Source organism: Leptonychotes weddellii, chromosome 4 (genome assembly GCF_054177405.1).
Source record: "Leptonychotes weddellii isolate Sample4059 chromosome 4, ASM5417740v2, whole genome shotgun sequence".
Lineage (NCBI taxonomy): Eukaryota > Metazoa > Chordata > Mammalia > Carnivora > Phocidae > Leptonychotes > Leptonychotes weddellii.
Window position 1 is genome coordinate 73,528,450 of NC_138372.1, and position 15,983 is coordinate 73,544,432.

Consider the following 15,983-nt stretch of genomic DNA (forward strand, 5'->3'; position numbering starts at 1 on the left):
ATATGCATTTAAGATTCATCCATGTGGTTATGTAAATTGATAGTTTGTCCTTTTTATTGCTGAATGGCATTCCATTGTGTGGATATACCACAGTTTGCTTATCCATTCAGTTTTTTTTTTTCTTAAGATTTTGTTTATTTGAGAGAGACAGGCGGAGAGCACAGACGAAGAGTGAGAGGGAGAAGCAGACTCCCAGATGAGCAGAGAGCCCAACATAGGGTTCGATCCCAGGACCCTGAGCTCATGACCTGAGCCAAAGGCAGACGGTTAACCAACTGAGCCACCCAGGCGCCCCCTCCATTCACCTACTGGATAACATCTTGGTTGCTTGCTTGCTTCCAGTTTTTTGCAATTATAAATAAACCTGGTGTAAACATTTGCATGCGATTTTTTGTGTGGACACAAATTTTAAAATCAGTTGGAAAAATACCTAGGAGAGTGATTGCTGGATTGTGTGCTATGAATATGTTTAGTGTTATAACTGCCATATTGTTTTCCAAAGTGGCTTTACCATTTTATTCTCACCAGCAAGGCTTTAGAATTCCTGTTGCTCCATACCCTTGCCAGCAATTGGTATTGCCAGAATTTTGGATTTTAATAATTTTTATAGATATGTATATATATGTATATATATATCTCATAGTTTTAATTTACAGTTTTCTAATGACAAATGATGTTGAACATCTTATCATATTCTTATTTTCCTTTGTATATCTTCTTTGATGAGGTGTTTAAGGTATTTTGCCCATGTTTTAATTGGGTTGTTGCCTTATTATTGAGTTTTAAGACTTCTTTTTATATTTTGGATACAAGTACTTTATCCTATATGTATTTTGTAAATATTTTCTCCCAGTGCATGGATGTCTTTTTATTCTGTTTTTTTTAAATTCTGTTTTAACAGTGCCTTTCATAGAGTAAGTTTTTAATTTTAGTAACAATATTTTTAGTAACAATATTTTTTTCTATAGTTGTGCTTTTGGTGTTGTATCTAAAGTACGATCACCAAACCCAAGATCATGCAGATTTTTTCCTATGTTTTCTTCTAGAAGTTTCAGAGTTTTTCATTTTATGTTTAAGGCTGTGGCTTATTTTGAGTTAATTTTTGTGTAAAATGTGCTCTGCCTAGGTTCATTTTTCTGCATATGAATATCCAATTGTTCCAGCTGTTTGTTAGGAAAACTATTCCTTCTCCATTGAATTACCTTTACACTGTAGTCAAAAATCAGTTGAGTATATTTGTATGGATCTATTTCTGGGCTAACACTTTTGATCATTTGTTCTTTCACCAGTGCTATGCTGTCTTGAATACTGTAGCTTTATATAGTAAGTAAGTCTTGAAAGTGGGTAGTATGAGTCTGCCAACTTTCTTCCTTTTCAGTATTGTGTTGGCTATTCTAGGCCCTTTGCCTCTCTATATAAATCTTAGGAGGATGTTCACTGAATTTTAAAAACTAAAAACATTTAAAATGGTTAATCTTTGGAGATGCAGAGTAAATGTGATGCTTTTAAAAATTTTTTCCAGGTGGTTCTTTGAAGCTCTGAAGTATCCTAAGTTTTCCAAGGCTAACGTCATCAATGGAATACTCATGACAGTGGTGTTCTTCATCGTACGGATTGTCTCAATACCTCCTTTTTATGGTTACATTTATTCCGTGATCGGAACAGAAGCCTACATAAGGCTTGGATTTTTAATCCAATGTTCCTGGATCTTTACTTGTGCTATTTTGGATGGGATGAATGTCATGTGGATGATCAAAATTACAAAGGGTTGCATCAAAGTCATCTCTCTCCTCAGACAAGAGAAAGCCAAAAGTAGTCTTCAGAATGGAAAACTTGACTAAAGGTGGGCTACTGATAAGCATACTTCCATACTGTCCACGTTATATCTACTGATAGGATGAATTCTTAGCATGTTCTTGTACTTCTTATTAATTATATTTGTTATCGAGGGTTTCAGTGCTTTTTTTTTTTTTAACCTTTAGAAAAGAGAAACTAAAACTTAGTTTTTATTCCAAGATTTCTGATTTTCTTCTGCATTATAAGCATGGATAAAATCTTAAAGGTTTAAATAAAAAATTATAAATATAGTGGTGAATCTTTTCAGAAATCTGTTAACCTGCATTGGTATTTTTCTCTGTGAAAAGATGACTATGCTAATTGGGTGCACTTGGTTTTATGTCACCAATTTTGCTGAAAGAATGGGAACTGCTTTTAAATTTGTAAATAGCTCTCAACACTTTGTTGTACTGCACTCATTTCTTACTGTGGCTGTCAATACCCGTTTAGGGTTTAATTTCTAAATTGTTGAAATGTTCTTTTCTTAGGCTATTAGAAATGATGTATTTTTTGTTTAGATATGCTATCATTTATGAATGATAAAGTATTTTGCTTACTTTGGGAATAATTAGTTCAGTCATGGAAAATACTTCTTTAATTTTTAGATTTTTCAGACATCACTTTATTATTTCTATTTTTAACATTTTATCAAAGTACTGCTTTTTTATTTGTAGTAAGGCTTAAGACAGATCTTACAGAGCTCCTTAAGAGATGAATTCCTCTTTCTAAAAGCATGTTATAGATGACTAATAGGTCATTTTTAGGCTAATAGGAGGAATCATTAAGAAAAAAGCTTTAACACTGCTGTCTCTGTTTCCCTTGCACTTTTTCCATGAAAAATATATTATTTCTATTTGTAAAACCTCCCGTAGGTTCAGAACCCAACATCATCAGTACCAAAGTGTTAATGCAGTATATATTTGTCATGCTCCTAATATGACGTAGGCCTCTTCTTAATGAGACCAAAACTCCAAAAAATCAGTATTCACATTTTAGTCACAGTTTACACCTATGCTTGCTTAACCAGCATTTTGAGTGCTTTGAATTTCTGTCTTTCCTGAAGGACAGGAAAAAAAAAATAGATAATTTAATCTAAGTATTCCGATTATTAATACCCTTGTCTCACGTGATGATAAATTTATGGCTGGTGACTCTGGTTTTTTGGTTTTGGGTTTTTTTGTGTATGTGTAAGTATATGTTTGCTTTTTCTTTGGTTCTTACAACCCCAATATAGAATTATATAATTAGCTATTATTGCCTTTATTTATTTTTCTCGAGTACTTGATTTTAATGATTGTTCTTACCTAAGAAAGAAAGAAATTTAATCAGTGACGGCTGCTTGAGTTTAATTGAACCCAAACTAAAAGATCTAATCCACTCAGTTTCTCAGTTGGCAGGAGAATAACTCACTTTCATTGTCCATGTTATGATGGTGAAAGGAGGCTGGCTGGCTAGATCAGACTTTGATTTGATTTGATCTGGCTGTCTAATGCAGAGAGAGCCTGAGAAGTTTTAGAACATTTACAGAAGGTAATTGAAATCTCAGTCAATAACTCAGTGAGAAAATCAAATTGATTGGCTTATAGTAAGTACACTTATTTTTGAAAGACTTAATTAAAGTAATGTAAAGTATAGGTTTTTTTTTTTTAAAGATTTTATTTATTTATTTGAGAGAGAGAGAATGAGAGACAGAGAGCATGAGAGGGGGTAGGGTCAGAGGGAGAAGCAGGCTCCCCGCTGAGCGGGGAGCCCGATGCGGGACTCGATCCCGGGACTCCAGCATCATGACCTGAGCCGAAGGCAGTCGTTTAACCAACTGAGCCACCCAGGCGCCCCGGTATTTGTTTTTAAAGCTAATATTACATTGATAATTTGTTACCAAATTTAGTGCCTTTGACATCATAGGCACTTAAGTGCATATTGGTTGTTGAGAGGGGGTAGGAAAGCACATGGTTTTATCTTGTTCTTTTCTTGCTCTTTTGCAAGAAAACTGGATTTTTAAAAGGAAAACATTTATATTAGAAAACTATTTTGGAAATTACTTTAAAAAAAACAAAACTTGAAATAAATATTTTTGACTCTTGGGATATTTCTATAGTTTCTGAACACAGATTTTAAACCCACCATCAAAATGAAGACAATATAAAGCAATATATTGCAATGTATTGTAATATAAAACTCACTAATCAGTGAGTTTCCATATAGCAGTTTCAGTTTTTGTAGTTGCTATTTCATGCTTAAAACTTTATTTTTTACTTTCATTGACAGCATTTTCATTAGTATAGCTGTTCACAAAACAAATGTTTAAAATATCAATGCTTTGAACTAAAGTTCATTAATCCCTTAGTCAGCAATTCTTATTTTATGCTGACTGCATGACAGCTAATTCAACATCGACATTAAATATCCAGAAGTAGAAGCTACATATTTCCTTGTACAACATGCATGAAATGGAAAAGACACTACAAACTGCCATACTACTTTAAGTCAGATCTTTATAGGAGCTATATTTCACTGTTCTGTGATTATATCCACCTACCTAAGATACAAGGAGTTAAAGACATAACATATCATTTATTCCATGATGAATTTATCATTTATTAAATGACAAACTTTTGCTAGACATTTTTCATATTAAGTATTTTGACTACCTGGATTAATTTAAATGATTCTATTAGGCATTTTGAATTTAACAACTATTAAAATATTTGTAGAAAATTAAAGCAAATTGGTGTAAATTTTTAAGCAACTCTATTTTTATAGAAAAAGATTAGTGACAACCTGTAACTATAAAGATGTTCTTTGAATGTGTAGTAGTCTAAAAAATAGAAATTCTTACAAAATTTTGAAAGTGAATGAAAATCAACTAAATAGCATGCAAGATCATAGACTCTGCATCTGATATTTTATTTGGGAGAATTTGAAAATTATGAGCTTGAATTTGTACAATTTGCATTCTTGTGTCTGAAATCTTTCCAGTGGGTATTGTTTGCATTTATTTAAAACTCAAAATGGAGTTACATATGAGTGCAAAGAAACTAACTCCTGCATAAGTTGATACCTTATAGTAAGTTAAGATGCAATCTTTATTCCAACTGTTTAGTTTTGTTGTTTCATGGGCTAGTGCTATGTTTAGAGAAGTAATAATGTCTTTACCATTCCTAAGGGTGACTGACATACCATGGATGCCGCAGAACTATTGTAAAGGTCTAGTTTTAAAAACTGCCTCATTTATAGGTGTTTGAATCAAATTCTTTTCTAAATTTTAATCTATTTAACTCAACTTTTTGCTAAAGTGTCGGTTTTTAAATTGTACACTCTGTGAGGTGCGTTGGGTGTGTGCAGAATGGTTCTTCACGGTTGTAAAGGACCAGCTTTATGGTTGGTTACACCATTTGTCATCTTGCATTGATGACAAACAGTCTTGTCATGGAGATATCTAGGGGAAAGTGTTGTCATATTCATGTTTGTTCTGTTAAGTTTTTAAGGGAAATAAACATGTTCCAAAAGGCACTATTAAAATAAATGTTTGAATAAATTTCAGTTTCTAGGTTACTCTTAACTCCAGTATGGAAGTATGCATACAAATTGGCTTTCAGTGGTTTAGTCTGTTGCTTGAAATTGAGAAGTCCATGTAGTTGTTGACATCATCAGTTACACTTCATGGAAGACTATGTATTTGTGTGTCTTGGGTTCCAGAAGAAGCAAACGCGTATAATTTTATCAGAAATGTGGCACGGTGTTTCTCCGCACGTACGAACCAGCACAGCAGTGAGACCCCTCCTGTGTCTAGAGACCCTGGGCACACACACAAACCTCCCAGCCTCAACCACAGCTTGGTTGACAACAGGAACACTAAAGCTACTGCAAGGGATTTTTCACATGAAGCATGTGGGGTATGTGTGAGAACAATGAGAAGCCAGCGAGACCTGGAGTTGGAGACACTGCGACTGATTTTCCCTTAAAAGGCATAATGCCCCTCCCTCATCTAGAACTTTTTCTCTGAATCCTTCCAGCCCTTCCAACTCATCCTCCTAATGCCCTTAAGACTTTACCAGCACCTCCATCCCTTATGCTAGCACCTTTCAACATCAACTTTTGAGGCTTCCCCATACCCATAAGCTTTCTGGTCTATTGCAGCAAACTTCAGAGTTTTCAAGTATGTTCTTCCATTGGAAAAAAAAAAAAGCATTGCAGTAAGTTTAAGTAGAGGTCAGCAAACCGTAATTGCTAAGAGGCTATCGGAAGCCATTTAGTATTTAATAATACTTGTTACAAGATGAAACAAGGCTAATAAGGTAATGGTTTTATTGAGAAACATCTGTAGTCTCTTAAACTGGCTTAGCAGTAAGAGCTTTATCTGTGTTTCAGCTAGGGATTCATTGTAGGCCTGTAAATTATCTAAGTGTTCTTCCTTAGACCCCATGGCAGCAGGAAGAACTGAGGTAGCTCTGTTATGAGGCTGTTAGGAGGAGGGGCTGCTGGTCTGTGGCAGCATTCCTGAGTCCTGCTCTTTAATTGAGCCAATTTAGTTACGGTCATGTTTCTTTTAAAAACAAGCTTACCAGCAAGTGGATTACTCAGCACGTTTTACGAATGCAACACCCAAGGACTTGAGCCCTATCCTTTTCTAGCCCGGACCTCAAACTTCCTCTACCAGCCTTGGTAGTAAGTTGCACCTTTATTTGAAGATATTTTGGATAGCAATGAAGAACTGAAGGCTAGCTGCTAAAGATTGGTTTGTTTGCATTGAAAATGTTTACACTGATTCCCTTGTTGGTTACACCATAAACCGTTTGTTTGCATTGAAAATGTCTACAGCAAACTGTAGACAGTTTCGGTATCAGGCCCTATATTTAAGACCAAAAACAATGAGAAATATTTCTAAATCTTAAAGATATAAATACAATACCTCTGGCTGAAAACTCGTTAATCATCGTCTGTATAGTTTTTTCTTTATATCTTTACATAATTCTTTCTGTAATGAGGTGTGCTTAGGTATTTGCTGCTTCTTGGTTAATGAAGCCTAAAAATATAACTGTAAATAAAATATGCTATATATTTTTCTGTTTCTTGCTTGGTTTGCTTCTAGTATAATTATGTCTACTTTTTACTTAAGGAATTTTTGCATAGATAATACTCTCTCAGTAACTTGTACCTAGGATGAGTTAATGAGGTTTTTTGGTAATTATTAGAATTTGTAATAATAACTTTTAGACATAGATTTCATTTGAAAAAGCTACTTGAAGATTGCAGCAAATGTGATAGCTCTAGTGATATACACATTTTTGGGGGGGAATATACAACCTTACTATGTAATTGTTATAAAGATTTTGGAAGTCTTTCAAAATACATTTGACATTTTGAGAACACATCTCCTAATTTATTTCCGTAAGGCTGAATGAAGAACTTTGTCTTATTTACAAAATGTGAGACTTGGTAATTTATAAATCAGTGTTACTCAGATTTATCAACAATTAAAATAGCAATTTAGTATTCTTTGCTGTCTGGTTGTGCTTAATTTGAATGGGATTAATTAATATCTCTAGGTAATTCCCTTAAAATTTTAAAATGTTTGTATTCTTTATTTGTATGTGTGTCAGTTTAAAGTATATGCAAGTTCTAAGCAATAATCTGCATGTTCTACAAGGTTGGCATTCCTTTGTCATGACAAATTTTATTTAATATTAATTTTAAGAATGTGTATAAAATCAATATCCTGCATATATAAATCATCCCTCCTCCCAAAGAAAACCTTGAGATTTTCCTGTGTTAGAACATTAATGTGGTGCAAAGCTTTGTATTTTGTGGAAAAAAAATTAATAAAATCATAATTATTTAGTGCAAAAGTTTGAGTCTACAAAGTGTACACTTTAACAGCAATTAATGAATAGATGATAAAAATTACTTTCCTCAAATCAAATCATCTCTCCTAGCTCTTGAATCCTAAAGCTAATATTTATCCTAAAGCTAATATTTATTCTTCAAGATGTTTATAGAGCTTGTTTACCCTCTTCCCTCCCTTTCCTCCCTTAGGTCTCTGCCTTATAACAAACCAGGAGACATAGCAAACATTGTAGTCATGCTTGTTGATGGAAGGAATGGCGCTATCTAATCAATAGGCTCTTTTAGAGTACGTAAAACTTTGGCAGTTATGTTTTTTTTTTTTTAAAGATTTTATTTATTTATTTGAGAGAGAGAATGAGAGAGAGAGCACATGAGATGGGGGAGGGTCAGAGGGAGAAGCAGACTCCCTGCAGAGCAGGGAGCCCGAGGTGGGACTCGATCCCAGGGCTCCAGGATCATGACCTGAGCCGAAGGCAGTCGCTCAACCAACCGAGCCACCCAGGCGCGCTGGCAGTTATGTTTTTAATCTCCTTCCCCATGTCCTTTAGGCCTCTCATGTGGTCTTGAGTGTGTTTTGCCTAATGTCTTGGCTGGAATTCTTCCCTTCTCAAATTACCCATGGTCTTAATCTTGCATCTTGGTCCGAGAATATCCAGTATATCAGAAAGCAGAGAGCTAATTGAATAGAATACTGAAGTGGTTTGGCCTTTGGAGAGCTTATCATGAGTCATGCTTCAGAACATGCCTAAAATGTTGTGTCAAGACTGGCAAAGGAACAGCTGAATTTCAAAATTAAAATAGCAGCCACAGCTGTTAGTGGAGATAGGCCACAGGTAAAATTACAAGGATTCAGAACGCCTCTAAGCAAGTGTAAATGGGTGCTCGCTCTCACACCTCAGGCTGTCTCAAAGATGAGCCACCCTTTATTTCCTAGTCTTTACCAAAGTTAACTGCGTTCTCTCCCTGTCAATGGTCCTTAAATATGCACAAAATAAGCAAGTTGGCAAATTTGCAATTTCCCCCAATCTAGTAACTGATATCTGTTCCTAGGTGCTTCTCACAAATTGGACTCTTGAAATAAGGCCTATGCACACCACATCTGCTTGAGTAGCCCATTGTTCTTATGGCACAGTGCTCCTAGGCTTGGAGCTTGACTCTCCCATTGGCTAAATAGCCTCTTCCTTTTTTCATCTACCTCCAGCTAAATTCTGCCACATCTGGTCTTGTCATCTCACCAAATCATTGATTATACCATTCCAGAAATTACCTGAGCAGAACTTTCAAAGAAGGGGACTTGTAGGGAGAAATGGAAGGCAATATCGATGATGGGCTGCATTTCTATGGATAAAGTTCAAGGACAGATAGAAATTTGGGAAGAATGACACAGAAAAAAGATAAAAGACTTCAGAGATTAGGAAAAACAAAGTAAGAAAATGCTATGTAGGTAAACATTGTATTTTGGGTGACATGAACTTACAAAAAATGAATATAATGGAATTCCTGTACAGATTACAGGAAGTTATTAAAATGCAATATAAACATTCATTATATATGCCTTTTTTTCTTCAGTTCTTTGTTTAAATTCCAGTTAACATGCAGTGCAGTACTGGTTTCTGGTGTAGAATTTAGTGATTCATCACTTACATAAAACACCCAGTGCTCATCCTAAGTGCCCTCCTTCATCCCCATCACCCATTTAACCCATCCCCTCCCCATCCCCTCCCCACCTCCCCTCCAGTAACCATTTGTTTTCTTTCTTAAATTCCACATGAGTGAAATCATGGTGTTTGTCTTTATATATGTGTGTGTATATGTGCAGGTATGGTGTGTGACTGTCATCTGTCTATCTTGGCAGCGTCACCCACCGCTGACAGATGCCTCCATGCAGAGGCGGGAATGAGGGGGCACCCCCATGCAGCAGGGATTCTAGTAGGCTGCCTGAGTCTGTAGAAGACCCCAAGTCTTGGTCTGTTGTAGTTACAAAAAAGCCAGCTATGCCCAACAATCAAGCTTTGTGGAATAATTTGTGTTGTCAGGCTCATCATAAGAGGTTTTAGAAGATGAAATGAGCAGTTTTAAAAGTATACTGTGGAGTCACTTGGGTGGCTCAGTCGTTAAGCGTCCGCCTTCGGCTCAGATCATGATCCCAGGATCCTGGAATCGAGTCCCGTTCGGGCTCCTTGCCCAGCGGGGAGCCTGGTTCTCCTTCTGTCTGCTGTTCCCCCTGCTTGTGTTCCCTCTCTCTGTGTCAAATAAACAAAATCTTTAAAAAATAAATAAAAGTATACTGTGCCGTGGACAGAAAGGTTGTATGAATGGATGTAACACAAGAGGGTAGGGTTTTGTTTGAATTGTAAATTAGAAAAAAAGCAGTTTGCCCAAGAGTCAAAGGTACCTGTGAAGAAGTATTTTAATCTCTGCGAGTCTTAGTTTTGCTATCTCCAACATTCCTTCCAACTTTCCCATCCTATGAGAAAGAGCTTTAACTTGAAACAGAGCAATTAGAACAGAGCACGTGTAGCTTTAAGGCTTAGTAATGTGATTGGAATGGCATCTGAGGGAGATTCTCAGTGTCAGATGAATGGGAGTAGAGAAATAGGCTAGTGATGGAGAAATTGGCCAAGCAACTGCAAAGTGGTTAAGCCTGATGTGTGGCCTTGGACAAGGAAGAAAAACAAAAGGGCCAGATCTCCTAAATATTGCAAAGGGAGAACCAGAAGGATTTAGAAAAACTGAACATAGCTCACAAATAAGGCTGTGGAACTGAGAGGTGACAGATGCCACTGGATGTGATGTCAGAACATGGGGAGCCAAGGACTCAGCGGGAGGTTGGAGAATGGCTGGTGGCAGCTCTTAAGGGGACGGTGTGGATGAGAGGAAAGAGGGAAGTCAGGGTATCAGGCGTTTTTCTATAAATGAGGAAAGGTAAGGTACAGTAGTTGGAAGAGCGGAGGGAGCCTCAGGTAGACTTCTAACATAACGGCCATGTGAAGAATTCATTCTGGGGGAAAGAAAAAGTCTCAAAGTGCCTCACTGTTGTGGCTTCCATTGCTTTTCTCATTTCTGAACCACGGTCTTGCCTCGACCCCTTGTATCTGTGTATTCCAGGTTCCTGACTGTCAATGACCCATAGTTTCCCCACAGTCTGCTCTCTGTCCTCATGACTCAGTGCTGCCCATGGTGTCAGCCCCGCCTTCTCTAGTCAAAGAGCTTGGGTAAGGTCTAGAGATGATGCCCCAAGAATAAGGCCCTTCCAGGGAATCTGGCTGCAGGTCCGGTAGTTGGAGGCTGCTGCAGACGGAGAAAGCTGCAGCCTTGCAGGGGGTATGACTGTCCAGGTGAGGTGGTCATTGGATGGTGGGAGTAGGGGGGCAAAGTTCAAAGCAGAGAGCAGAAGCCCATGTAACCTGGAGCAGGTGCAGGGAGGCTGCCATGCATGTGTTAGGTCTTCAATTTCTGTGTCTGAATTGCTAGGAAGGTGACATGGAGAAGCACTCTAAAACGTTCTCTCTTGGACTACCATATAGTCTCCTAATTGGTCTCTCCCACTACATACTCTCTCCCTGCCCATCTGTCACACATGCTACTGACTGACTCATTTTCAAACACATCTTCAATGTGTCACAGCCCTGCTCAGAATTTCTGAATATTCTGAGAATACTCTACTCCCAAGTCTAAACTACTTCAACCAAATTTAAAGTTCTCAGTGAATTTACCCCATCCTATCCATTCCACTTCCAGCCAGTGCATCCAAGCTGCATGCCCTTACACTTCCTATGTCTCAAGCCTGGAGGCCCTTGCCTCTCACAGATCTGTCACCTACTTTATCCTCAAGACACATATTAAGAGAATTGATTCTTTTTTTTCTCCACTAAAAACAAAACATGTTCAGGTAGAGTAAAGAAGAATACATTCATTAAATCATGTTAATTTACATATATTTTTAAAGATTTTATTTCAGAGAGAGCAGGGAGAGGAGCAGAGGGAGAGGGACAAGCAGACTCCATGCTGAGCGTGGAGCCTGACGCAAGACTCGATCTCATGACCCTGAGATCCTGACCTGAGCCAAAATCAAGAGTCGGACACTTAAGTGACTGAGCCACCTGGGCACCCCAAATCATGTTAATATTTATTAAGCACTGGCTAGATTGCCAAGTGAGTTCTTGGAATAACCAGGATAAATAAATTCATTCTTGACTGAGCCTGGATCTCAGAACTTTCTGTCCTGGAGAAGCTTCTATGGCCATAGCCAAGGTGTTATGTTTTCACTCAAAGAAATTAGTTCAGCCACCCCCACTGGCTGGGGCAAGTAGTGGGAGCTCAACCCTCCTCAGGCTTCTGCACAGACTTTGTTATTTTGAGTAACATGGTGGAAAGACTTCATCTGGGAGTCTGAAAACCTGGATTCCAGTTCCGGCTCACCACCTACTAGTGACCAGTGTAGGCAAGTGTTTTCACCCTCTTGGCATTTGTTTTTTCACGTAAGGTGAGGAGTTCAACTGGGTAAATTGAAGGCCCCTTTTCTTTCAAGTTCAATCATTCTATGATAAGAGTAATTAGAATCAAGGTTGGGGGATAGCCCGGGTTATGGCAGGCTATGAGCAAAATTCCTGTCAGCCAGCAATTTTAGAATATTGGTTTCAGTTGCATAAGTTTTTGGAGGCGGCTTAAATTCTAACTTTGATTGTGACTATGTGCCCTTGAGTAAGGCCCCTTGTTTATGACTCCATCTTCCTCACTTGCAAGAGGAGATCTTATCACTTGCAATCGATGAACCTAGCCAAAAGAGTCTGAGTGTAATATTTGCTGAGTGCTTCAAGATTCTTCGGGAAAAGAGATAAAGTTTTAATGATGTACTTTCCCACTATACTTGAAGCCAAGTTGATTTTTTTAATACTCTTCCTAGTGTTAACCTTTGAAAGTTATAAACATCTTGATCATGGTATCCAAAAATGGAACCCATTTTCTTTATTTCCCACAAGAAAATATAATCAGAAAGGAAAGGGGATGACTAATGAAATGTAAATAGTAAGTTATTTATTCCTTGCTCACCAAAACAAAAACTCTAAATCCTCTAATTATCTTGAGAAGCCAGTCTACCACTAACGGGTCAATTACCTCGGTTGACTCAGTACTGGGTAATCAGACCTTCCATAAGATTTCTGTGTTCTTGGTGACCCTAAACATGGTCTACTAGGGTTATCTGGTGGGCTCTGTGCGAAGTCAAGGCCAGGATGAACTGGGATGGGGAAACTATTCTGACGTTTGTTGTCTGTGACTTAGTTGGGTGGTACACTTAGTCGTTTCCTGTAACTTTATTGGTTTTTGGCTGACTGATAATGGAATTATCTATAGTAAAGATCCACTCTGGGTTTTTACAGTCAGTAGATGGACTCTCTGAGACAACATGTCATGAAGAAAAGTAGTAAGTAAATCTGCATTGCTCTAGGGGAAAATGTGAATGATTCCTTAGCATTCTAATGAGTAAAAATAAGTGCTAATTGGGATTTATGTTCTAAAGAACGGAGAAAATGGATGTGCCAGCATATTAATTTTGTTCTTTAAAAATGACTAAACTAAAAACTTTTATAACTTTGGACCATTCTTTTTAGAAAGGCGTCTAAGCTGTGTATTAAAAATGTGAAGCCAAAAAGAAGTCTACTCTCCACTGTCCATCCCTTTCATGACATTAGCTTCAACTCTTAAATATCCTTATTCCATATCTAACCAAATGCCTACATTTTGTATGTTTAACTCAGGCTCCAGAAACCTGCTGGAAAATCGTTCAACTCTGTGTAATTGGAGCCACCACAAATTCATGGAATCAGTCATTCACTTTAAAAACATTGACACTTTAGGTACCAGGTACCATGCAAGCAGAGGGTATAAATGGTGAACAAAACTGTCAAGCCCTCCCCAGGGAGCTGGAAGGGCGAGGTAAGGAGCAGGAAAGCATATATATATCAAGTGACTCTGTGGGTATGTCTTTCCTCTTTGATTCCAGATCTTGCATAGTGTTTCACATACAGTAAATCATGCCATCAAAAAACATCTAGTCAGCACTTACTATGTGCCAGGCTCTATTTTAGGCTCTGGAGGACATCAGTGAACAATGTAGACAAGGAAGGCTCTGCTCTCTAGAGCTCACATTCTAGCCATTGGAGAACAACAGTAAACAAGCCTGGAAAAAAAAAAAAAAAAGAAATATACCAGGTAATTTCAGGTAATAATAAGTGCTGTGAAAGAAATAAAAGATAGTGGGGATTTGGAGGCATTTTAGAAGGGCCACTTTGTGGAGATGACCCTGGCACTAAGACCAGGCGGAATCTGCAAGCGTTGTGATGAGCGTGCTAGGCCGGGGAAATAGCAGGTGCAAAGTCCCCAAGGTGGAGATACTTTGGTGTGTTTCACGTAAAGGAAGCCACTGTGACTGGAGAATGGTTAGTGAGGGGAGGCGAAAGAGAAGATGTGGTCAGAGAGGTAAGCAGGCACAGATCACACTGGGTTGTTGTAAGGTTTTGGCTTTTCATCATGCTTAGAATAAGCATTCCAGGTTTTAAGCAGTCCAGGGGAAAATGATGTGGGCTTACATGCAGGCTTTCCAACATTTTTTAGCACAGCACCCAAGAAGACACATATTTTATGTGGTGACTCAGTACATAAACACATATGCATAAACAAAAATTTCATGAGACAATCCCCTTAACCATGAGTGATGCACTCTGAGATTTGCTATTCGATTTCACCGTAAAAGAAGAAATACTGGTTGTCACCCACTAAACTGATTTCATAACTCATCAATGGGTTGCAACTCACAGTTTTTGTAAAATGCTGGCTCAGACTAACGTGCTGACAGTAGAGATGGAGAGAAATGAACAGATTCAGGGTATATTTTAGAAGTAGAGCTGACAGTGGTTATTGATGGACTTGTGAGGAGGTAAGGAAAAGAGCCTGATAAACGATGATTTTCTATGATTTTGGCTTGAACAAATGGGAGGATGGTCTTATATCCTGAGATGGGGAAGACCAAGGAAGGAATATGTTTTATGGGAGGGGTGGAGGGGAAATCAAGAAATCTTCTTTAAACACTTTGAATAATTCCAATTATACATGTTCATGAGCATATAGAATATTTGTAATATTAATTGCTTGAAGTACAAATGAACAAAAAATCTTTTTATGTAGACTCTTAAGAATACTTTAAAAATATTAATTTTATTTTCATCATAGGAAATAAAACCTGCTAACTAAAAGGGAAAGAAATGGGATCCATGGTCTAGCCACATAAAAATGACTGTGATTAGTTTTTTTTAATGTTTCCTTAGGGTAACTTTTTCTATGCACTTTTTTTCTGGTCTTCACCTAAGCTTTTATACAGATGATTGTTTGGGATTGGAATTATGTAAACAGTTTAGAGCTAATCAGTGGATTTGGAGACAGTGAGGTTCATGGTAATTGATGTTTAATGAGTAGCTTTATTTTTGTAATAATAAGGTGATTTTAATGGGAAACCCAGTGATTTAGTCCACTATTTCTCAAACTTTAAATACCCACACATATGATTACATTATATTTTTCAATCAGTTTTGTATATGTGCCCAGATTTGGATGTATATACTCCATATACACTCCAACACTCATCTCCATACCTATTGAGAATCCTGGGTACAGGATTAAAAATTTTTTTCAAATATAAAATAATAACTAAACATGCTTTTCCAAATTACATGTGTCATTTCTGGGCTCCTTCACTCTTCATTTTGGTACACCCCTTTAAAAGCTACAAACTTTAGGGGCGCCTGGGTGGCTCAGTTGGTTAAGCGACTGCCTTCGGCTCAGGTCGTGATCCTGGAGTCCCGGGATCGAGTCCCGCATCGGGCTCCCTGCTCAGCGGGGAGTCTGCTTCTCCCTCTGACCCTCCTCCCTCTCATGCTGTCTCTCATTCTCTCTCTCTCAAATAAAATAAAATCTTTAAAAAAAAAAAAAAGCTATAAACTTTGAAACCTACTTCCTGACCCCATTCCTTGATGACCAGTGATTTCATCAAGCCTAGTTGGCCTTTACATACAACAAAGCTTATTTCATGGTTCTAATGACTATTAGATACTGTGTCTGTAGTAACCTTAAATCCACAAAAATACTTTCTCTTACACTTCAACACTTACTGGTCGTTCTATTGAAGCATTGTCTTAGGCTTTATGTAAACATGAGGAAGAACATGGTCCTTACCCTCAAGGAGTTTATAATCCAATCTCATCATCAGACAGCTTTTAAAAAGTAAAGTCTAACAGCTTAAATTG

General features: G+C 37.6%; 1 protein-coding gene across 5 annotated transcripts in view; it reads left to right on the plus strand.

The window, feature by feature from the left end:
• Positions 1-15,155, plus strand: part of TLCD4 (TLC domain containing 4) — a 114,470-nt gene extending 99,315 nt beyond the window's left edge. For 2 of the 5 annotated variants that reach the window (XM_081818831.1, XM_006727868.3), the window contains one exon: positions 1,523-6,087. In XM_081818831.1, the coding sequence (XP_081674957.1) occupies positions 1,523-1,841 (319 nt within the window). In that variant the 3' untranslated portion in view covers positions 1,842-6,087. Of the gene's footprint in view, positions 1-1,522; positions 6,088-7,872; positions 7,993-13,442 lie in introns of those variants that run through there. The other 3 variants (XR_014145002.1, XM_081818834.1, XM_081818832.1) reach the window with 3 other exon arrangements.
• The last annotated feature ends 828 nt before the right edge of the window (positions 15,156-15,983 follow it).